The sequence below is a fragment of the Triplophysa dalaica genome, chromosome 19 (assembly GCF_015846415.1).
Source record: "Triplophysa dalaica isolate WHDGS20190420 chromosome 19, ASM1584641v1, whole genome shotgun sequence".
NCBI lineage: Eukaryota > Metazoa > Chordata > Actinopteri > Cypriniformes > Nemacheilidae > Triplophysa > Triplophysa dalaica.
The window spans coordinates 14,071,824-14,091,307 of record NC_079560.1 but is presented as its reverse complement, the minus strand read 5'-3'; the positions used below and the strand labels follow the sequence as shown (position 1 = coordinate 14,091,307).

General features: G+C 36.7%; 1 protein-coding gene across 1 annotated transcript in view; it reads left to right on the top strand.

Moving 5' to 3' along the window:
* grk6 (G protein-coupled receptor kinase 6) overlaps positions 1 to 19,067 on the top strand; it is a 32,018-nt gene extending 12,951 nt beyond the window's left edge. Inside the window, exons 3-16 of the mRNA XM_056730932.1 lie at positions 7,027 to 7,139; positions 8,891 to 8,968; positions 9,158 to 9,258; positions 9,981 to 10,073; positions 10,539 to 10,602; positions 11,845 to 11,985; positions 12,954 to 13,144; positions 13,223 to 13,260; positions 13,639 to 13,728; positions 13,810 to 14,018; positions 14,492 to 14,629; positions 14,761 to 14,898; positions 15,558 to 15,692; positions 15,814 to 19,067. Coding sequence (XP_056586910.1) covers positions 7,027 to 7,139; positions 8,891 to 8,968; positions 9,158 to 9,258; positions 9,981 to 10,073; positions 10,539 to 10,602; positions 11,845 to 11,985; positions 12,954 to 13,144; positions 13,223 to 13,260; positions 13,639 to 13,728; positions 13,810 to 14,018; positions 14,492 to 14,629; positions 14,761 to 14,898; positions 15,558 to 15,692; positions 15,814 to 15,864 — 1,580 coding nt within the window. The 3' untranslated portion in view covers positions 15,865 to 19,067. The remainder of the gene's footprint in view (positions 1 to 7,026; positions 7,140 to 8,890; positions 8,969 to 9,157; positions 9,259 to 9,980; positions 10,074 to 10,538; positions 10,603 to 11,844; positions 11,986 to 12,953; positions 13,145 to 13,222; positions 13,261 to 13,638; positions 13,729 to 13,809; positions 14,019 to 14,491; positions 14,630 to 14,760; positions 14,899 to 15,557; positions 15,693 to 15,813) is intronic.
* The last annotated feature ends 417 nt before the right edge of the window (positions 19,068 to 19,484 follow it).

Genomic DNA, 19,484 nt, shown 5'->3' with positions numbered 1-19,484 from the left:
TGTTTTGTAAATACTTTATCTCCTTTGGCAAAGAAGTGAAAAGGTGAAGACATTTTAGTCCTGTGACAGCCATCGTAGTGCTTTGAAAGGGAGGGGTGGAGTGAGCCATTGGTTGCTAGACTCACCAAACCTCACCAGTAGATTCTGCTAAATTGCACACACTGCACCTTTAATGCATACTAAACACTTGATGTCCCTTAAATAAAATATTTGAATAAAGAGCAAAGAGCAAAGATGTGAGGTGTGCAAACTTGGACATCATTTTAGGCCTTATATTTTTGTTGCAGGCCTAATTTAGATTGGTATCTTTCGGTCTCTCATCTTTTCACTCATTGCCCAGTTTATATCATCATAAAACCTGCCTGAGATCAGACTTATGTAGCCGGACATTCACCTTAAAGACAAAAGGTCTGCGGTGCATTTTGCAGCTTAAACAGGCCAAGTACCGCCCACCTAGACATTAAAACCCGTCTCGAGAGTGATACATGTTTGTGTGATTGAAGGCGGGGTTATCAAACCAAAAGAAACTACAAAACAGTACATTACAAACACTGCTTTTCCTTACAGAAATTGTAAGTTCTTCTAATCGGATCAGCCAATCGAATCAAGGCTCAATACACTGACAAGGTCTTTTCCAGTTTTGTGTACCGTATGCATCAGATGGGAAGTGAACAGACGGTTTGCGTTTGAGGTTAAGATTACTAAGAGTAACAGTGTGACACAGATGAAGATGCTCTTGTTCAGATCGCTTTGAGAAGCCTCGTCGTGACTGGATAAACGAAACCGTGTTAATGCTAATTTAATTACTTCCATAAAATCCTCAGGACATCAAACCTTGTATAGTGTTGCGTGTGTGAAAACCACGCCATGAGAGAAGCGAGGAAAGAAAAGACAAAGCAGGCCTGTTTTAAGATTAATTATTCACAACATATCTATAATCTTTCTTCCTTTTCCCTCAGGCAACAGCTGAGAGGGTTTGAGACCCATTACAGAAACTCTTGAGTAGTCGGTCAGGAAGCTGTTGATGTAAACCACAGAACAAATCATCTACTGCACATTTAGATGTGATAACCTGCCTGATGACACATGATGTAGTGGGATTTACTTTCACACCAACATAAAGTGTGTGCTATACTGAACAGCATATTCTTGTGAAATTTTCGAATAAAAATGACCAAAAATAAATAAATGAAAATGGTCACAAATGTGCGCTGTAGTTTAACAGTTGACATATTCTTTAGTAATCCCCCCACACACATTTAACATTTTAGAATAATAGTAAAAGCTGTAAAAAATGTGGGATCTTTTTTGTAACCAGATAAATAAATAAACATTACATTATATTTTAGTCACCTTTTGCCTCGAATATGTAAATGTTTTCTTGCCATTTTGTCCCATCCTGAGATCCTTTCTATAGGGGAGTTCACATTTTTGCTGGGCTGCTTTTTCTTTATTATTCAGTTCAAGTCATCCCTTTCAAAAACAATTTTGACAAAAAATGTTAGTCTGTAATGAAAAATGACTATAAACCTTTTTGTCAACAGAAATATTTTCAAACATTTTAGTGGGGATGGTTCTAAGGTGACTAGACAGTCAGGGCCTTACCCAGAGACACCCATATAATGTATGTGTCAGAAAACACATTTTGTTTCTGAAAATGCGTAGTCACCACAAATTGTGCTCATCGTGAAGGTTCCAGCAAAGGATAAATGGATTTTTAGCACCGATGTGCCAGGACTAAATAGCGCGTCGCATCACATGCTCACCATGACTGCATTGCTCTCTATTTGAGCGATTGTCGTGCATATACATTTAAAATAACATGTACTGTGCACGCCAAAAAATGCAAAATGTAAACGGCTCCTTAGTGATTTGTACATGGCATGGTAATAAAAACATTCAGGGCTTTACTGAAAATATTTGGGGCTTTAGCCTCCTTTGGCCTCCTCTAGCTCTGCCCCTGCATGTAAGCATTCTTCTTCAAATAGAAACATTTTTAAGATCATGAGAAACTTTTCAGTTAACTCTTTCCCCGTCATTAATGAGTTTTTCCATTATTTATGACAGACTTTTCATGTTTTCACTGTAATACAGGGAGTGTGGTTACACGTTTTTGGATCCGTAGCTGTTGTACTCATTCTGAAGACAAGTAAATGCTGTCTGTTTGATCATCATTCTGAATCATTCAAGAACACAATTCTTTTGTTCAGAAGGTTGTGTTTGTGATGAAACCCTCCTACATTTGGGAAGAGCTGCTTATAAAATAAAACCAGAGGCTCTCTTTGCACATTTGATATATTGTATGTTCAGATATTCTTAGAAGAAAATATTCTAGGCTAATGAAAGTTTTGTGAAAACTTCATTAAAAAAGGCTGGCGGGGGTTAAGTAACCCTTACTTTTGAGCAGTAATATAAGACCCTATCCACACTATTGCATTAAATGCATCTTTTTCTCTTCGGAGGTTTTCACCATTTTTTTGCAGCTTTGTAGTGTTTCCCGCAGCAACATCTGTAAGTTACCTCAGTGTCTGTCTATTTTAAAAAAACTGTTTCTTTGCTTCGCATTGCCGCGACATAATAATGCATAAAATAATGCATAACAATAATAAAACAGTAAATAAACACCTGACAGAAATAACACATGCTGACGTGTCTTAGGTTTTACTCAGTGCAGTACATGGATGGAAGCGTTTTTAGGTATTACAGTGTGGATGGGCAGCGTTTGGGAAACGCTTGAAAACGGTTGTGTGGACAAAGAGCGTTTTGAAAATGAAAACAAGTGTAGACAGAGTCTTAGGGGCTTTTTACACTAACAGTGTAATGTGACCCAATTCCGATTTTTTTGCTCTTATGAGACCGTGTAAACAGGAAAAAACGCATACATACGGTTATTTCGAGATTGGTTTCAGGCCTCATTCCTATGTGGAAATAAATCCGATATGTGGCGATGTGACTGTCATGTAAAGGCAGATCGGATATTCACCCGTCAATGCGAGTCGTACATCATTAATGCCTTTCCGCTGCTTTCAGTTTTATTTGCAATACAGACGCATACACATTTTGATTTTATTTATTTATTTTCATATTTATCTTATTTGTAGCATAAGCTGGCTGAACGTATTAAAGGAAAAAAGAAGTCTACCTTTTGTTCTTATTGTTGGTCGTTGTTCTGCATTTACCAATTAAATAAACAAAAAGTATTTCTTTAAACATTTAGTGAACAACAAATGCTGCATAATAATAACCCATCAACAGAGCTTATTTAGATGTTTTTGGCACTAATAATACAAGAAAAGTCGTAATAAAACCAATCCGCACTTTTAAGCCACCTAAAAACACCACAAAGGAAATTCCTTTACAGTGACAGTTAAGTTCACGATTAAAAAATATAACATTACATTACAGTAGCCTAACGTCACATGTCTTTATGTGTATATGCACACAGAGGAACAAATCCAGGCACACATTACGCCCCCATTATCCAAAATCTCTGTATGAAAAGGGCCAGTGCTTGAAGTGGGAAAAATGGTTCTGGTACTCTCTTCTGCACGTTGACATATGCAAACCCCATTATATTTGGACAAATCGCTTGTACAACATATTTATTTACGAAAGGAACCATTTGCTAAACAACTGATTTAATAATGTTAAATGCAAATTTGACAAAAAAATACATTTCAGTCATTTCATCACCCGTGATAGTTCTGCGGTCTGTTTAAAAGATAAGTGACGGAGGTAAATGACGTTTCTTCAGTTTTTGGTCTTAAGAGTATCGGAGACGGGTCACTTTTAAAATAAGGTGTAAACGCGTCATCAAAAAAATCTCGGATAAAAACGGAATTGGGCTTCAAGAATTTAGGTGGCATCCCTTCCCTTGTACTGTATTTTTATTCTGTGGAAAAGAACAGCTCACGTTTCCACAGAATAACGTAAATCATGTGGGATTGAAAACAATATGTTAAGGATGACAGAAGTTGCATTTTTAACAGAACTTTCACCTACAAGAACTCAAATGGGACCATGGGAGATGGGAACAAAATGGGAATACCAGCATGTCATTGGAAGAGTGCATCTACAATAAAACTCAACAAAATCTGGCCACCCCTTTAAATGCTCAACATGCACTAAAAACGACTACAAACGAATATTTTTCTTGCAAAGTAATGAACTACAAGCGTGCATTGACAGCAGCAAACCTGATGCTTATCAGCACTTCGCAATCAGTCTTTGCGGTGTGTGCCAGCGACCGTGTGAAATAGCTGTAAGCTCTCTGTGTAGTTATGTGGCATTGCTGCTATCAATACCAGCCTCCCACTCGCTGCCTGTATGTTACTGCGTGTCCACATGCTCCCATTTGCCTCTGCATCAATCCTACTCTCTCTTTGCATATACCTGCACATCAGATGCAAATCTCTTCCACTGGTCGTTTCCCACTCCGCTGGCTTCAATGTTTTCTCTTTCTCCTGCTCGTTCTTAAACACTTTAACCACTGTGTCTGGTTTGTGGCTAAAGACACGGATTAGAACCACTGTTGATGTCACAGCCTTCTCGCTGGCGTTTTTACAGTTGCAAACAGTTAGTGTCGTTCTTTTTTGTGTGAAACTCTTTATTTTTGCCAAACATTCGCATCTCCATTTTCAAACCCTTAACACATAACGAACAAAAATATATATTTATATTTAATAACCTACTATAATACAATACAATACATTGCCTCACAGTTAAATCGAACGAAAAGTAAATCAATTAAATGCAAGCATATCTGTTCGTGTCGTTCTCTTAACATCCATCTGAATTATTTTTGTATAGACCTCTACACAGGGCTTTTTACATCTTCTCTTTTACTTCTTCTTTGACATTAGTTAACTTTTATATGAAAAAGCTCTCTTGGAAGGGAGGCCCTAGGCCTTTTATAGTTCTGCATTATGTCTAAGCTGTTGCACTACTGCAAATGGTGTCTTTCTTTATCGCCACGTGGCAGAGAGATGAGTGTATTGGTCATTTGGACAGAACTGTGAATGGGCAAATTCAGCCACGGAGAACCTTAGAGACGACTCCAACATTATTTTCCGTTTTTCTGATATCAGTGTTTTTAGGTATGTGCTTAAGTCAAATTATATTATTGGTATATTCTGTGACCTAGTGACACCATTACCAAATGGAAATAAGGTATTATTTGCATTTATTTGCTGAAAATTCTAATGGGACGGATTGATCACAATGACAAAAAGATGCAATGTTTGCAGATCTTGAAAACTTCACAGAGAAGTTCATAGTCATGTTTAAACAACACAATTTACACTAGTGTTTTTATATGTGATTCAGGATACAATATTTGAACAAGATCAAATAAAATAGATTTTTTTTCAAATCTGTTTGTGTTTTACATTTCTGTTGGGTGACTTTGTCATTCCTGGGGTTTGTTCCTTGTTAAAAGTCTGTTTAAATAGAAACGGACACAATAAATGTAGAGATGCTTATTCAAGGCACAATTGGAGTGGTCTTTGAACTTATTCTGTGGCAGTATTGTATATTTTACTGCAATATACTCTGAATGAAGTAACATTCAAAGAAAAATTTAAATCAAAATATTATTTTATTATTTATGTAGTGATAAAATAAACACAAAAGTCAATTTAGATTAAAACATTTTTTTTTTACATTGTCTCATTTGCTGTACATACAATCAATTATAGGGCTGCGTAATATAACAAAATTGTCAAAATAATGCAATGGTATGCAATAACTCAATGATTTATGGTTGATGCAGATAGCAAAGGCACTGGCGTGCCAATGTGCATAACATTTTCCTGCTGTGTCCTCCTGAAACCTAGTTTCTCCATATTTTGCGATTACAATTTTCTGCCATAAATAATAATTATTAGTCACCCTTATGTTTGTCGCTGAGTTTTGAAAATAACTTACCAATAAAAAGTGCTAAAAAGTCTGTGACAGTACAGTATCACAGTCATTTGACAAGTTTTTTCATTTCCTGAAAAACAGCGAAGTTGGACATACGAGGTTTCGCAATGATATGTCTGTTGGTTAAATAACTTTTAATTTTAATATAATTTAATATAGTTCATAGGGATTTAACGGGAATTTTAACGATTATAATATGTGACGATTCAATTCGGTGGAGACATGAATCGTGAAACGTGTTTTGAACCACAGGGGCCGCTGTGTTTACATGCTAACTTAGTAAACGTGGATATCCAGATTAGGAAAAAGCACGGACAAAGTCTTAGTTAGAGACTTTTTCTTTTTTTATTGCACATAAAAGATATTTTCATTTTACAAAGAAATTTGCAGCATTTGAAATATAATAAAAGGCACTTGTTCATTTCTAATTTGTCTCAACTCATTTTGTAGAAAAAAAGTGATAAATAGTATAGTGAGTTCAGTATCGTGAATCGCATCGCGAGCTAAGCCAATCGTTACATCCCTTATAGTTCAAATTGATTTAATAACCATAAAACATTATTGTATTCAAATTGCATATTGTGTGTCACATTATTTATCAAGTAATCACATTTCCTCTACAGTCTATTAAGTTGTATTGCGTTTATATATTGATTTTTATTACGGTCATTATCCACCGTGTTGTATCAATATAGCATTAAAATCAGCCATTGACAAACCCATATTAGTCAAACAATGCTTATGTAATGGGGTTTTTATCTCACTTTTTACTATTTGTATTATTTCAGCTGTATAGTGAAAAAAAACTGTTAAGCAAACAGAATAAATATACCAATCATAAATTTGGATTCGGTTTAAACGTATCAGCTTTACCAATCCTGGGACGTGTCCGTAGTATTTTGTGAATGTTGTAATCCATTTGGTTGTGGTCTAATGGTTGGGTCTCTTTACAGAGAGAGGAAGAAAGAGAGGAAAGTGCTATTGATTTTTATTGTGTTTATCGATTGACTCAAATGATATTTACTCATTTTCATTGTGTGTACGTTTAAATCTTCTTTCAAAAAGCCTTTAGTCATTGTGTGTCTTACCGGTCTGTTTCCACAGAAAAAGACTACAACAGCCTTTGTGAGAAGCAGCCAATCGGACGCTTGCTCTTCCGACAGTTCTGCGACACCAGGCCGGAGTTGAGACGCTGTGTGAGATTCTTGGATGCTGTGGTGAGAAACTTTGTTTTAAGGAGAAGACCTTTGGGGTATTTTTTGGAATTGCACAATAATCACTGCTATTAGCTTTATGCCAAGTGTCCGTGAACGCCGGTCAGATCTCTCATGTTCTTTAAGTTAGTAGCGGTGTTTGTGTAGCTCTTGTAAACAGAGTTAGTGCCTATGGTATGTAGAGCACTTCATTTCAGTTCTATTTCTGTTTGGAAGCATCTTGAGAAGGAAGCCGACCATGAAGACAGCAGACAGGGAGAAGGTTTATACCACAAATACAGTTCATGAAAACACCACCATGGCCTTCTCTACCCGGACTGCTGTCTTTTTCCAAATGTACACCCATTTCAGATCAGCTTTCCTATCCACAATCCTGTATTTGAGGGAAAATGTCCCTTTTTTTAAATTATGTAACGTGATGTTTAAGATGTGAAGTGTGCTAACTCTATTTCTTCAGGCTATAACTGGGGTTTGATCTCGATTCTGCATTATTTGACAATTCTGTGCATTATGTTTTTTTACGTTGTATTCTTTTCACTTTTATTTTCGTTATGTGACACAATATTACATGTTAAGATCACATGAGCAGTAAAAGTTAAAGGGATAGTTCACCCAAAAATGAAAACATTCTGTCATTTACTCACCCTCAGGTTGTTCTGGACCTGTATACATTTCTTTGTCCTGATGAACACAAAGACAGATATTTGAAAGAATGTCAGTAACCAAACAGATCTCATCCCCCATTTACTGCCATACTAGGGAAAATAAATACAATGGGAAACAATGGGGGTTGAGATCTGTTTGGTTACTGAAATTCACATTTGAGATTCAATTATTATTAACATAAAAAAATAAAGAGTTTGTTTTGGAAAAACAGATAATAGATTGTGTTTTCAAATTAATCAATAAATCATGTTTTTTTTATTGTGCATTCCAAGTTATATCAATCAAACTGCAGTTGTGTTGTTTTGAACAAGTAATAATAACAAAAATACAGCTAACTAACACAATGTTAACATGCTAACACAACAAAAACATGATTTTTGAACCTATTAAATAATTGGGGCAAATTAACTCTTCAAATGTAGTTTTGCGAGAGATTTTCTAGTTGTTCAATTCTTGTTTATTATTATATTTTATTTATATATTCAAATTACTTACTTATTATTTCTTTATTCAGAATCTCAATACACATTTTGTATTGTTTGTTTTGGTTTTCTAGCCAAACAGTTATATAGTGAAAAAAATGAAGACGTTCTTTTATAGAACTATTTATAGGTATGTGTACTATCAATATTTCTCCCGAATTTGAAATAAAATTTTCTATTTGCATTTATTTGCAGACAATGAAAACTGGAGAAACAGGTTAAAATAACGCTCTGTATTTTTTCAAGTCTCAAATACTGCAAAGAAAACAAGTTCATGTTCACTTTGAAATAATACGACAGTAATATTTCTACATGTATTTAGGAAAATTTCGAACATTATTTTTAATGTAAGAACTTGTATGTTTATCACAGTTTTCACGTGTCTTGTCATGCTTGTCAGTATTTCACATTTCTGTTGGATGACTTTCTGTCACTCCTGAGCTTTGATTTTGGTGAAATTAAACAGACACTGGACTGGAATGACCACGATACACCTATAAATGCTGAAATTTGAATATCAAAACAATAAACAGAAGCAATATGATGAATCTAAATAATGCTAAATGTATAACATAACAAACGTTACCGATATGTCCATCATTTCAGGCGGAGTATGAAGTAACACCAGATGAGAAGAGGAAGGAATACGGGCAGGAACTCTTAGACAAGTACCTCAGTCCAAAGGTAAAGTAAACATTTCAACACATAACTGACTGCTTATGTTAGTGCATGTCACCATTAAAGTTGCTAAAAAATGTTTTACTAAAGCTGACGTATAGTCGTTTTAACTTGTTGTTTAATTCAATCGGATGTATATGTGCAATAAAAGATGTTGTATTGTTGTAGACCTTATTCTTGTGTGTGTATGTGTAGTCAGAAGACTATATCCCTGAGGTAACAGAGGAGATGGTCACTAAGTGTGCAGAGCGCTTACAGCAGGACGCATGTAAAGAGCTCTTTATGGAGTGCACCAAGTGAGTCTTTTGCACAGGAAACACTCTCATTATTGCATTAGTTTGCTCAAATTTCATTAGGATTTCAACAAATCCCTTATCTTAAAGGATTCAACTCACGCCTGTTTATGCTAAAGACGTACATGATGACTCGAAATACGCAAATGCTTTTCTAAGCAACTAGGAGTTTTGCTTGGTGATTTAAAATATGTGAAAAAAATCCCGTATGCGTTCATAAAAGATATAATTATAATACTAGGGTCAGTTTTCATTATCTTTACAAAAAAGTGTTCAAAACTACTTGCCCTTTACCGATTTACCAAGTGTTTTGGCATTAAAGGGATAGTTCACCCTAAAATGAAAATTATGTCATCATTTACTGTTTCAAACCTGTATACATTTCTTTGTTCTATGGAATACTAAGGAAGATATTTGGAAGAATGTGAGTAAACTAACAGATCTCAACCCCCATTTACTCGCATAGTATTTATTTTCCCCTCTATGGTAGTAAATGGGGGACGAGCTCTGTTTGGTTGCTGACATTCTTCCAAATATCTTCCTTAGTATTCCGCATAACAGAGATATGTATACAGGTTAAGAACAACCTGAGTGTGATTAAATAATGAGATGGTTTTCATTTTTGGGTGAACTATCCCTTAAACTGTTAATATCTTGTATTTACTGTGTTTTTATCCCGGACCACATGTATCATTACCTCTCAATGTTTTATTTAATTTTTGTAGATTGATTCATGACTACCTGAGCGTGGCCCCCTTTGCAGACTGCCTCGACAGTATGTACTACAGTCGCTTCTTACAGTGGAAATGGCTGGAGAGGTATAAATAGCGTTTATGACATGTAAACCTAATCATTTTCTGTAGTTATGTGACCATGTTAAACGAGGGAAATTATTATGTGGCTAAGAAATGTTTCTTCGCTGCCAAGAGTCAAGAGTTATTCCTTTGGGCGGCATGATTTATTTTTGAAGCAAAGCTTATACGAAACAGATGCGAACTCTGAACTCGCTGTTTATTTACGTTCAGTCATAAAAACGTCCTTTTAGTGAATGTCCAAGCCAGGCCTGGATAATTCCCATCAGAGTGATCACTTGTATATACACACATATTGAGTCCAAGGCATCAGGTTTAATTCCAAGTGCGTTTTTTTAGTATTGTGCGTCAGCGTTTTATCAGAGAGGCAAAGTTTGTTTAATTGTGTGTGTTGTAATGAAATGAAAATGTATTATACTTCCTTGATGTGATTATAACATTTGTTTATCGTTCTCTTTCTCTCCTCGACAGACAGCCAGTCACAAAAAACACATTCCGTCAGTACAGAGTGTTGGGAAAGGGTGGATTTGGCGAGGTTAGTATGAAACGCTAAAGGCACAGCTGTGTTTTTGGCAGAACTCTATCAGGGTGTTATGAATCACGAGTGGCACTAAAACAACAGATATCTGTGCATTACAAGGTTTATAAGGACACAGTCGTGTTTTTATTCTGCTGTCAGTCGTAAATCCTTCAGATTATCCTTCAGGTTTATAGTCAATGCCGACAGATATAAAGAAAGCAAATCTCATATCAGATTACTCATGGCATTGCCCTCTGTTGTCCTGTCGAAGGTCCTCTTGGGTGAATCTCATAAAAAAATACATATTTGTATTTACGCTGCTATATACTGCACATCGCTGTCCTTCGGAAACCACAGATGTCCAAATTCTCTGTTTTGAAGGAAATGATCAAAGCACGACTAAATACTGTGTTGTCAAAGTTGATTTGCAAAACCCAATGACAAGATTAAAGGGGGATCAATAATTTTGCGAAAATTTAAAATCTTGAAATAAAAGGTCTCAGAAGGGCAGCGACGATATTTGAACACTGAAATTAAATGTAAGAAATACAGTAAGAGATTAAATTATAGTTTCATATTTATTTTCATTTGCATTTTTTTGCATGAAACCGTTTCATTTCTTCCATCTTCTCCAAACAAATCCATTACATACTCATTAAAAATTAGTAAAAAATATTATTATTTTAAATCCTAAAACAGTATTTTGACAACGTATTGTCTTGAGAACTAAGGCACGTGCACTTAAGGGGTAAAATGGGACATTATACAGTTGGTTACAAGTAAAGTTATTTCTGTCTATCATTTATTGGTGGTTTAATACATCTCTTTCATTTCTTTAATGCAAGGGTTTTAAACTTTTTTGTCAGCCGAACTCCATTAAAAAGTACCCCTTTTTTATCTATTTTGAGCTTTTTATTGATAGAACATATCATAACTGTTGTTATTTTCTAAACATTTCTTTGCTATTTACATTTTAAAGTAATAGAAACAACTTGTGTGCACTGGTAGACATGCAGCGTATCTGACGAACCCCTTGCAATTCCCAGTTGAACCACCAGGGGGTCGCGAACCCCAGTTTGGGAAAACCCTGCTTTAATGTAATATCTGCTCCTCTATCCCCTGAATTCACCTGAAATACCTCTTTGTGTGTTAGTTTGTACAAACTGCTTTTCAACCTCTGCACTATTTAACCAAGTGTCGATGTAAAAGAGTGGATTACACAACGTGAACGGACCTCTCTGTGTTGTTGCGCCCAAGGTCTGTGCATGTCAGGTCCGGGCCACGGGGAAGATGTACGCCTGCAAAAAGCTGGAGAAGAAACGCATCAAGAAGAGGAAGGGAGAGTCCATGGCCCTGAACGAAAAACAAATTCTGGAGAAAGTCAACAGTCGGTTTGTTGTAAGTGGAGTGCGATAGCTGTTTCGTCGACCACCTTATCTTGGCATCGGTGCCATTGCATCACAGCTGTTTTCAAAGAAAAACACAAAGTCTGTAAGGTTGTCATGCGTCGAGAAAATTGCAAGATTAGGCTTCACTTCTGTTTATCTCATATCCTGTTCAGAAGGGCTTTCAGTCTTGATCTTGCACGGTAGTTCTAATGAGATTTAGTCACTTCACGAGTGTATTGTTAAATGAATCTAGCCCTCTTCCTGTACTCAGTGTGTTGCCTTGCTGTCTACTGCCTACATAGACAAGTGTCTGTAAAGCCATTTTGGTGTGTGCTACAAAAACAAACTATGTGCTAATTTATGACTTTATATTCTGTTTTTGCAGATTAGCTACATCACAATATAAAGGTTCTGGACGGGGTTTTATTTAAAAAGTTGAATTCAGAATACAGTAAATGAAGACCCTTAAGCTGTATTTATACTCGAGTGTTGGACCTACGCCGTAGCCTGACGCGCACCTCTCCAAAAATGTCAACTCATGCGCTGGGATTGGTCCGTTTAAACCCCTCCCTCAGGTCAAAAAGGAGTCATGTTTTCTCAAACGTATTTCCGAATGAGTTATCGAAGTAAAATATTTGTGCTTCTGTATCAAATCTGCAACAAAATTCACTGTTAACTTGCCGCTATCAATGCTAATGCTTCTTAAGCGAGCTGCTTCTTCTTCGGGTCTTGTCTGGGTTACACAAGCAACAGCGCGTGGACACTGACACCTAGTGGTCATTGCCTGTCGACGCAGACAACGACGTAGAAATATAAATGAAAACCGACACGTAGGCTATGGAGTAGGTCCAATGCTCAAGTATAAATCGAGGTTTAGAAGTGTCATCATAACCTCAAGTTCCATTAAATAAGACTTCAGACACTTCGCCACACGGGCTGTTTTATCCGTGTTTGACATATTTCTGCTTTTTTTACAAGGTGAGTCTTGCGTACGCGTACGAGACGAAAGACGCCTTGTGTTTAGTGCTCACCTTGATGAACGGAGGGGATCTGAAGTTTCACATCTATCACATGGGAGATGCTGGTTTCGATGAGAAGAGAGCCGTGTTCTACTCTGCAGAGATCGGCTGCGGTTTAGAAGATCTCCATAGAGAGAGAATAGTGTACAGGTGAGGAGATTCACTCTCACTTACACGCAGTTTTACACACAAATAAAGGAGAATTAACAAACTTTTTTTCTCTGTTAGGGATTTGAAACCAGAAAACATATTATTGGATGATCATGGTAAGTCACTGTGTGAAATGTGGGTGTTTGTGGGTAACTAAAGTTTGATCTTAGTGTTGTTTCTAAACTGAAGCGCTCATATTGGCCACTAGAGGGAGTGGAATACATCACATGAACTGTATATGGTTGTGTTTGGTTTGGTAGAAATAATAAACGTGTGAGGTGGTACAAAAGCACAGTTGTATATGACTCTTCCTCCTGTGGAACACAAAAGAAGATATTTTGAGAAATGTCTCTGTGGTTTTGTGTCAATGGGGGTCAATGTTGTTTGGTTACCGAGGTTCTGCAGAGAAAAGAAAGTCAGGTTTTGGATGACACAAGGATGAATAAATGATGAACGAATTTTCATGATGCAATGTGACTGTTGTTTCTCTTTAGGTCATATACGTATATCAGACCTGGGCTTGGCCGTGCATATACCTGAAGGTCAGACAATCAAAGGTCGGGTTGGGACTGTGGGCTATATGGGTATGTACTTTTATTTGATTTGAGTTGCGCTCGGAACAGTGTCGTAGATGATGTCAGTGTAACCTCTGTGTGTCCCATCAGCCCCTGAGGTGGTGAAGAACGATCGCTACACGTTCAGTCCAGACTGGTGGGCTCTCGGCTGTCTCCTGTACGAGATGATCGAGGGCCAGTCGCCCTTTCAGCAGCGCAAAAAGAAAATCAAGCGCGAGGAGGTGGAGCGACTGGTCCAGGAGGTGGAGGAAGAATATTCCAGCAAGTTCTCAGAAGATGCCAAATCACTCTGTAAAATGGTTAGCGCTGAACTGAACTTTACACTAGCCTGACTTTTATAGTTTTGACAGCAGACTTGACAAATCTGAGTTGGTTTTTGACACTATCAAATGGAGTCGTTTCCTGATGTTTTCTCTCAAGAGAAACATCTATGATTTAAAGGAACAGTTCACCCAAAAATTCTATCAAAATCTGTATGAATGTCTTTGTTCTGATAAACACAAAAGAAAGATATTTGGAAAAATGCTTGTAACCAAACAGTTCTTGTCCACCATTGACCACCATAGTAGGGAAAATGACAATGGTAGACAAAAGTGAAAACCATTAAAATTAAGAATCAAGTCTAAACACAAAAAGTGATCAATGACATCACATTGTTCAGTGGATCCTCAATACTAGCTTTGTGTCTTTTTAGCACACTTGTGTTTTGGGCTGATTGTTTATTTTAACTTTTTATAAGCAAAAAAATACTATTTGATTTGGTTTTCCTTAGCTGCTAGCCAAAGACCCCAGCGAGAGGCTTGGCTGTCAAGGAGGCGGAGCCTCAGAGGTTAAAGCCCACCCTATTTTCCGTTCCATTAACTTCAAGCGTCTTGAAGCAGGCATGCTCGAAGCTCCCTTTATTCCTGATGTGAGTATGTTTGTGCTATACCTCAGGATACCATTCACCACTGCTGTTGTTTTTACTTTTCTGTGCATAGTTCAGGCTGTGAGTGTTTCAGCGCACCGGCATGACATGCAGTTGTCTTCATCTGTTTGCAGCCTCAGGCCATCTACTGTAAGGATGTGCTGGACATCGAGCAGTTCTCTACAGTTAAAGGAGTGGAGCTGGAGCCCAAAGACGACTCCTTTTACTGCAAAGTGTCTACTGGATGTGTTTCCATCCCCTGGCAAAATGAGGTAAGGATTTTGGTCAAGATAACTTCAGTAATGATTTTAACCTGAATGGCGATAAAGAGAGACAACTTGTGTACACAATTGACTCTCTATCAGTTAAAAACCCACACACTAGGGATGTCAAACGATTAATCGATTAATTAAACGATGAATTAGTCACATCCAGAATAAAAGTCTGTGTTTACATAATGTATATCTGTGTACTGTGCATATTAATGTAGTATTTATAAACACATACATGTACACTAAATGTATATATTAAGAAAATGTATTATTTTATTTGACAATCATTTAAATAGTACGTACATTTTTATTAATATAAAAATAAAACAATCTTAAATAATTGCATATTTTTTTATAAATACAACATTAAAATGCACAGTACACAGACATGCATTATGTCAACCCGAACTTTTATTCTGGATGCGATGAATCGTGATTAATCGTGTGACAGAACACAAAAGAAGAATGTTGGCAATCAAACATCACTGAGCCATTGACTTCCATTGAACGGACACATACCACTGAGACATTTCTCAAAATATCTTCGTTTGTGTTGCACAGCATAAAGAGTTTTAAATGGCATAAGGGTGACCAAATGATGACAGTGTGTTCGTTTCATTGCCATTCTTAATGTGCATTCGTATCATCGACCCATTCAGATGATAGAGACGGAGTGCTTTAAAGAGCTCAACGTGTTAAACTTAGAGAGCTCTGTGCCCCCCGACCTAGACTGGAGAGGTCAACCCTCACCCCCACCCAAACAGGGCTTAATGCAGAGACTCTTCGGAAGACAGGTGAGTTAAGAATTTGTTTTTCGGGGGGTTTTAAAGAGCTGACATTAAAATGCCCCTATGACATGCTTCTTCGGGTGTCTACCAGTATTTGACTGCGCATGTGTCTGTGCTCCCCCTGCAGGAGTGCTGTGGAAACTGCAGCGACAGTGAGGAGGAGCCGACCCGGCTATGAAAGCGTGGCCTGGCTGGGGCTCCACCCCCACACCGCTGAGGATCTGATTTGTTTACAGTTTTTGCACATTTGTATTTTTACGATAGCTCTATATAAATATCGGAATGTATATTTTCACTATATAGCCATGCAGTGCATCTTATTTAAAATCATCCAAATGAAATGGACAGAATGGGTCACAGTCGTTGTCCTTTATCACCTGTGAAGTGTGGCGAGGACACATCATTACAAAAGGCGATCGACCCAACCTATACTGTACATGTCACCAGAACACGTGTATCACAGCCTCTTAGCGCTTTCGTTTTCTTTTTCTGTTCCCGTGCTAATTCACACACCTTTACAGTATGTACACTGAATATTTGTTTTAGACGTCGGAAGCAAAGGAAATTTGCTTTTGCAAATATTTTTATATTTTGAATTTTATTTTCATATGGTAATATCGACAATCAAATGACACCATTTGTGTTAAACAGCGAAACGTGCATTAACGGATTCTAAACAAATCAGGAAGTCACTGAATAACAGAGGGATATTTTGACATCATCAATTCTCACGTAGGGTGACTTAGCTAGAGAGACCTAGTAAACCAAATGGACGTGACTAAAGTGCATATGTGTACAAATAACAACTGCGGACGGTTGATCGTGCAGATCTTGTTGTAAATATGCGACACTCATCTGTAAAGTGTTCAGCGCGTCTTCCTGGGAATCCTCCCCTGATAAATGGGGAAAAAACATCCTGGTTGTTGTTCTGCGTTACATACCGAATCAAACCATGAGGCATTATTTTCCATTTAGATTTGGCAGCATTGTTCTTTAGATTTGTACTGTTGTTTGACATTGTTGTATTTAAACTTAAAGACTTAAATTCACAACACAATCAGCAGGTAATCGTTGCTTTAATGTTGAACGTGCTAAAAACGATGTCATTTCATTTTTAATAGTTAATATAAGTGCTGCATAAAATTCATTTGCTGCTTTTTTTACGTGTAGGTCAAACAAAATATTTTGCCAAAAGTATTGTGTTTTCCTTTGTTTCTGTGTTTTGTTTTGCTATTTCTGCGTTTTGTTTTGTTTCTGCGTTTTATTTTGTTTTTGCGTTTTGTTTATCCCCTGCACTCACAATAAGCTCTTTTTATTTGCTCTGAACTATGATGGCTTGGGAACTTTCCTCTACATTTTGACCTCTTGTTGCACTTAAGACCAAACTCTGTATTTTTGTCCTTCGTTTTCACGAAAGGTGCCTTTAGAGTTTCAAGGTACTTTTTATTACTTGTGTTTTTTATAAATGTTCGAGTCGGCTTACCATCTAGTCCGCATACTTTGTTTTGTTCCTCGTTGTTGTTGTTTTTTACCTCAAACGTGTGCCCTATGGATGTCCGGTCTTTATCCAGAACTCTTGTGAATTCTTACATTGAACATTTGGACGTAAAGCCACGGGACTCCGTGGAACTTTGTATGGGAGCCGTGCTGAATGCGCTCCGTCGACGGCACACAAACTCTAGACTCTGTTGTGAAGCATAACGCTTCCGAAGAAATCCATGGACGTACCGTCACCTGTTGACACATTTTCTCATCCACTTGCAGTTTACGTTATTCTCTCAGACAGACTCAGATACATTCCAGTCTCTACCGTAGTGTACAGTTGTAAAATGTATGGATTTGTTTTCTTGGTTTGTTAATTTAGCAATAATTGATTTTTTTATAACTACTATATAAATGTGTACAAAATGAAAACATTTCAAGACGGAACTCAGTTTGTTTTCCTGAGCCAGGCTTTCAACACTGTGAAGTGATCATGTCTGTCACAGTTGTACATAATTTTTCCTTTTGTGCAATGCACTGATGTTTTTTTCGTCGTGTTTGCATATGTGTGTGTGCCTAAATGCTATATGTTTGAGCGTGTGCGCTTGCACTGCATGTGCCCATATTCTTTATCTTAACCACTAGTGGAGGCCATCATTTCGTAATGTGCGAAATGTTACGTTCTAGTGTTTTGTTTATCTTTTAGAAGACAAAGGTGGACAACTTCAGGGTCACTGATGATAATAACGGTGTAGTATATGAATTTCGCAGATCATTTCAATATCAAAGATCTCATTAAGGAAGAGGTGAAGTTAAACTCAAAAGTTCATGCTGTGAGAATCATGGGGAATGCTTTAGTGTCAAAATCAAATCTGCACATTTGTCGGTGTTATTCAAACAAATTCATTTGAGAATCAAAGGTACAATAAAACTCATAATGCCATACAGTTTTTTTGTTTTTTTAAAAAAGCTGACGTATACCATTTAACACCAAGAATGAGTTTATATCTTATCTAAGTGTATGTTGTCATTTATTATACATTACCTTCATAGTAGAGCTAAAATATTAAATATGAAAATCAATCAGCAACATGTCATGGGGTTGAATATGACAGTAATTGTGTTTATTTGAGCTAATACGACTAAAGGATGCATTCAGAAAGCACTTCGTTTTTTTATTCAACGCAGCCCAGTTAAAAATGTGTTGTTAAATTTGTCATGTGCCATTGTTTAATAGTTATAACTTCAAAATAATGTCAGAATTTAAGTTGTTCTGTTGATCATTTTCATTCTGATGAATTTATAACATATCTTTATTATTTTTTTCAAGTTTGTAAAAGTCCATAATCCTTTCATTCAAGGCCAATCGAATGTGTGTATTTTTTTGCAGTGCAAACTCGTATCTGTTTCTCCCTGTTCTCGAAGCCTTATCTGTATGTGATACAAACAAACGGTTCCTGGATTGCACATTGAATACTAATTTCTGCTAAACTCAGTAGGTAATTCTCACTCAGGTTACTGCCGTCATTCTATGTTGTTATCTGCTTAATATATGTACATGGCCTTACTGATGAAACAATGTGTAAAGTTCATTTCTTATATTTGTCCATTTTAAAGTTGTACAAATGATACGCCACTGGCGGGAAACACTGTTTATAGACTTGTGTGTAAAATGATGTTAATGATGATGAAAATGGCAGTAAATGAATTTGTTTGGTAAATGTTTTTCTTGTCCAAGCACTGATTCTCTTTTTCGCTTTGTTTAGTTTTCCTTTCCGCTGTGAAGTCTGTACATTGCAGGTCATCTGTGTGCCACAAACGGCATTTTGTTTCTTTTCGTTTTCCTTCTGAACGTTTTCTGCATTACTATTTAACTTCAATAAATTTTTATTTGGTTAACTTTTGTGTAGATTTCAAAAGGCTTTCTGTGTTGAATGTGTTCTGTTAACTTGTAAATCCAAAGTCTTACTTCACACCTTCTGAAAATACATAATAAACCAAAAACATGGTTATTAATAGATAACCCATAGTAACCAAAACGTTACCATGTTTTGATACAGTAACCATGGCTTAATCATGGTATTTGTGGTAAAACTGGTAGAAATCAATCTGCCACAAAACTATGGTTACTACAGTTTACAATAAAAAAACATATTTTCTATAAATAACAAACAGAGCATATATTGCACTGTGTCCCCCAGGGTTTCACTGTTGACATTTAAATGGTCACATAAAGCTTGTACTGTCTTGCCTGGTTATGGTGTTATATTAGCAGTGGCAAAAACATATTTTTACTCTCTCTTTGCTTTTTAGGCC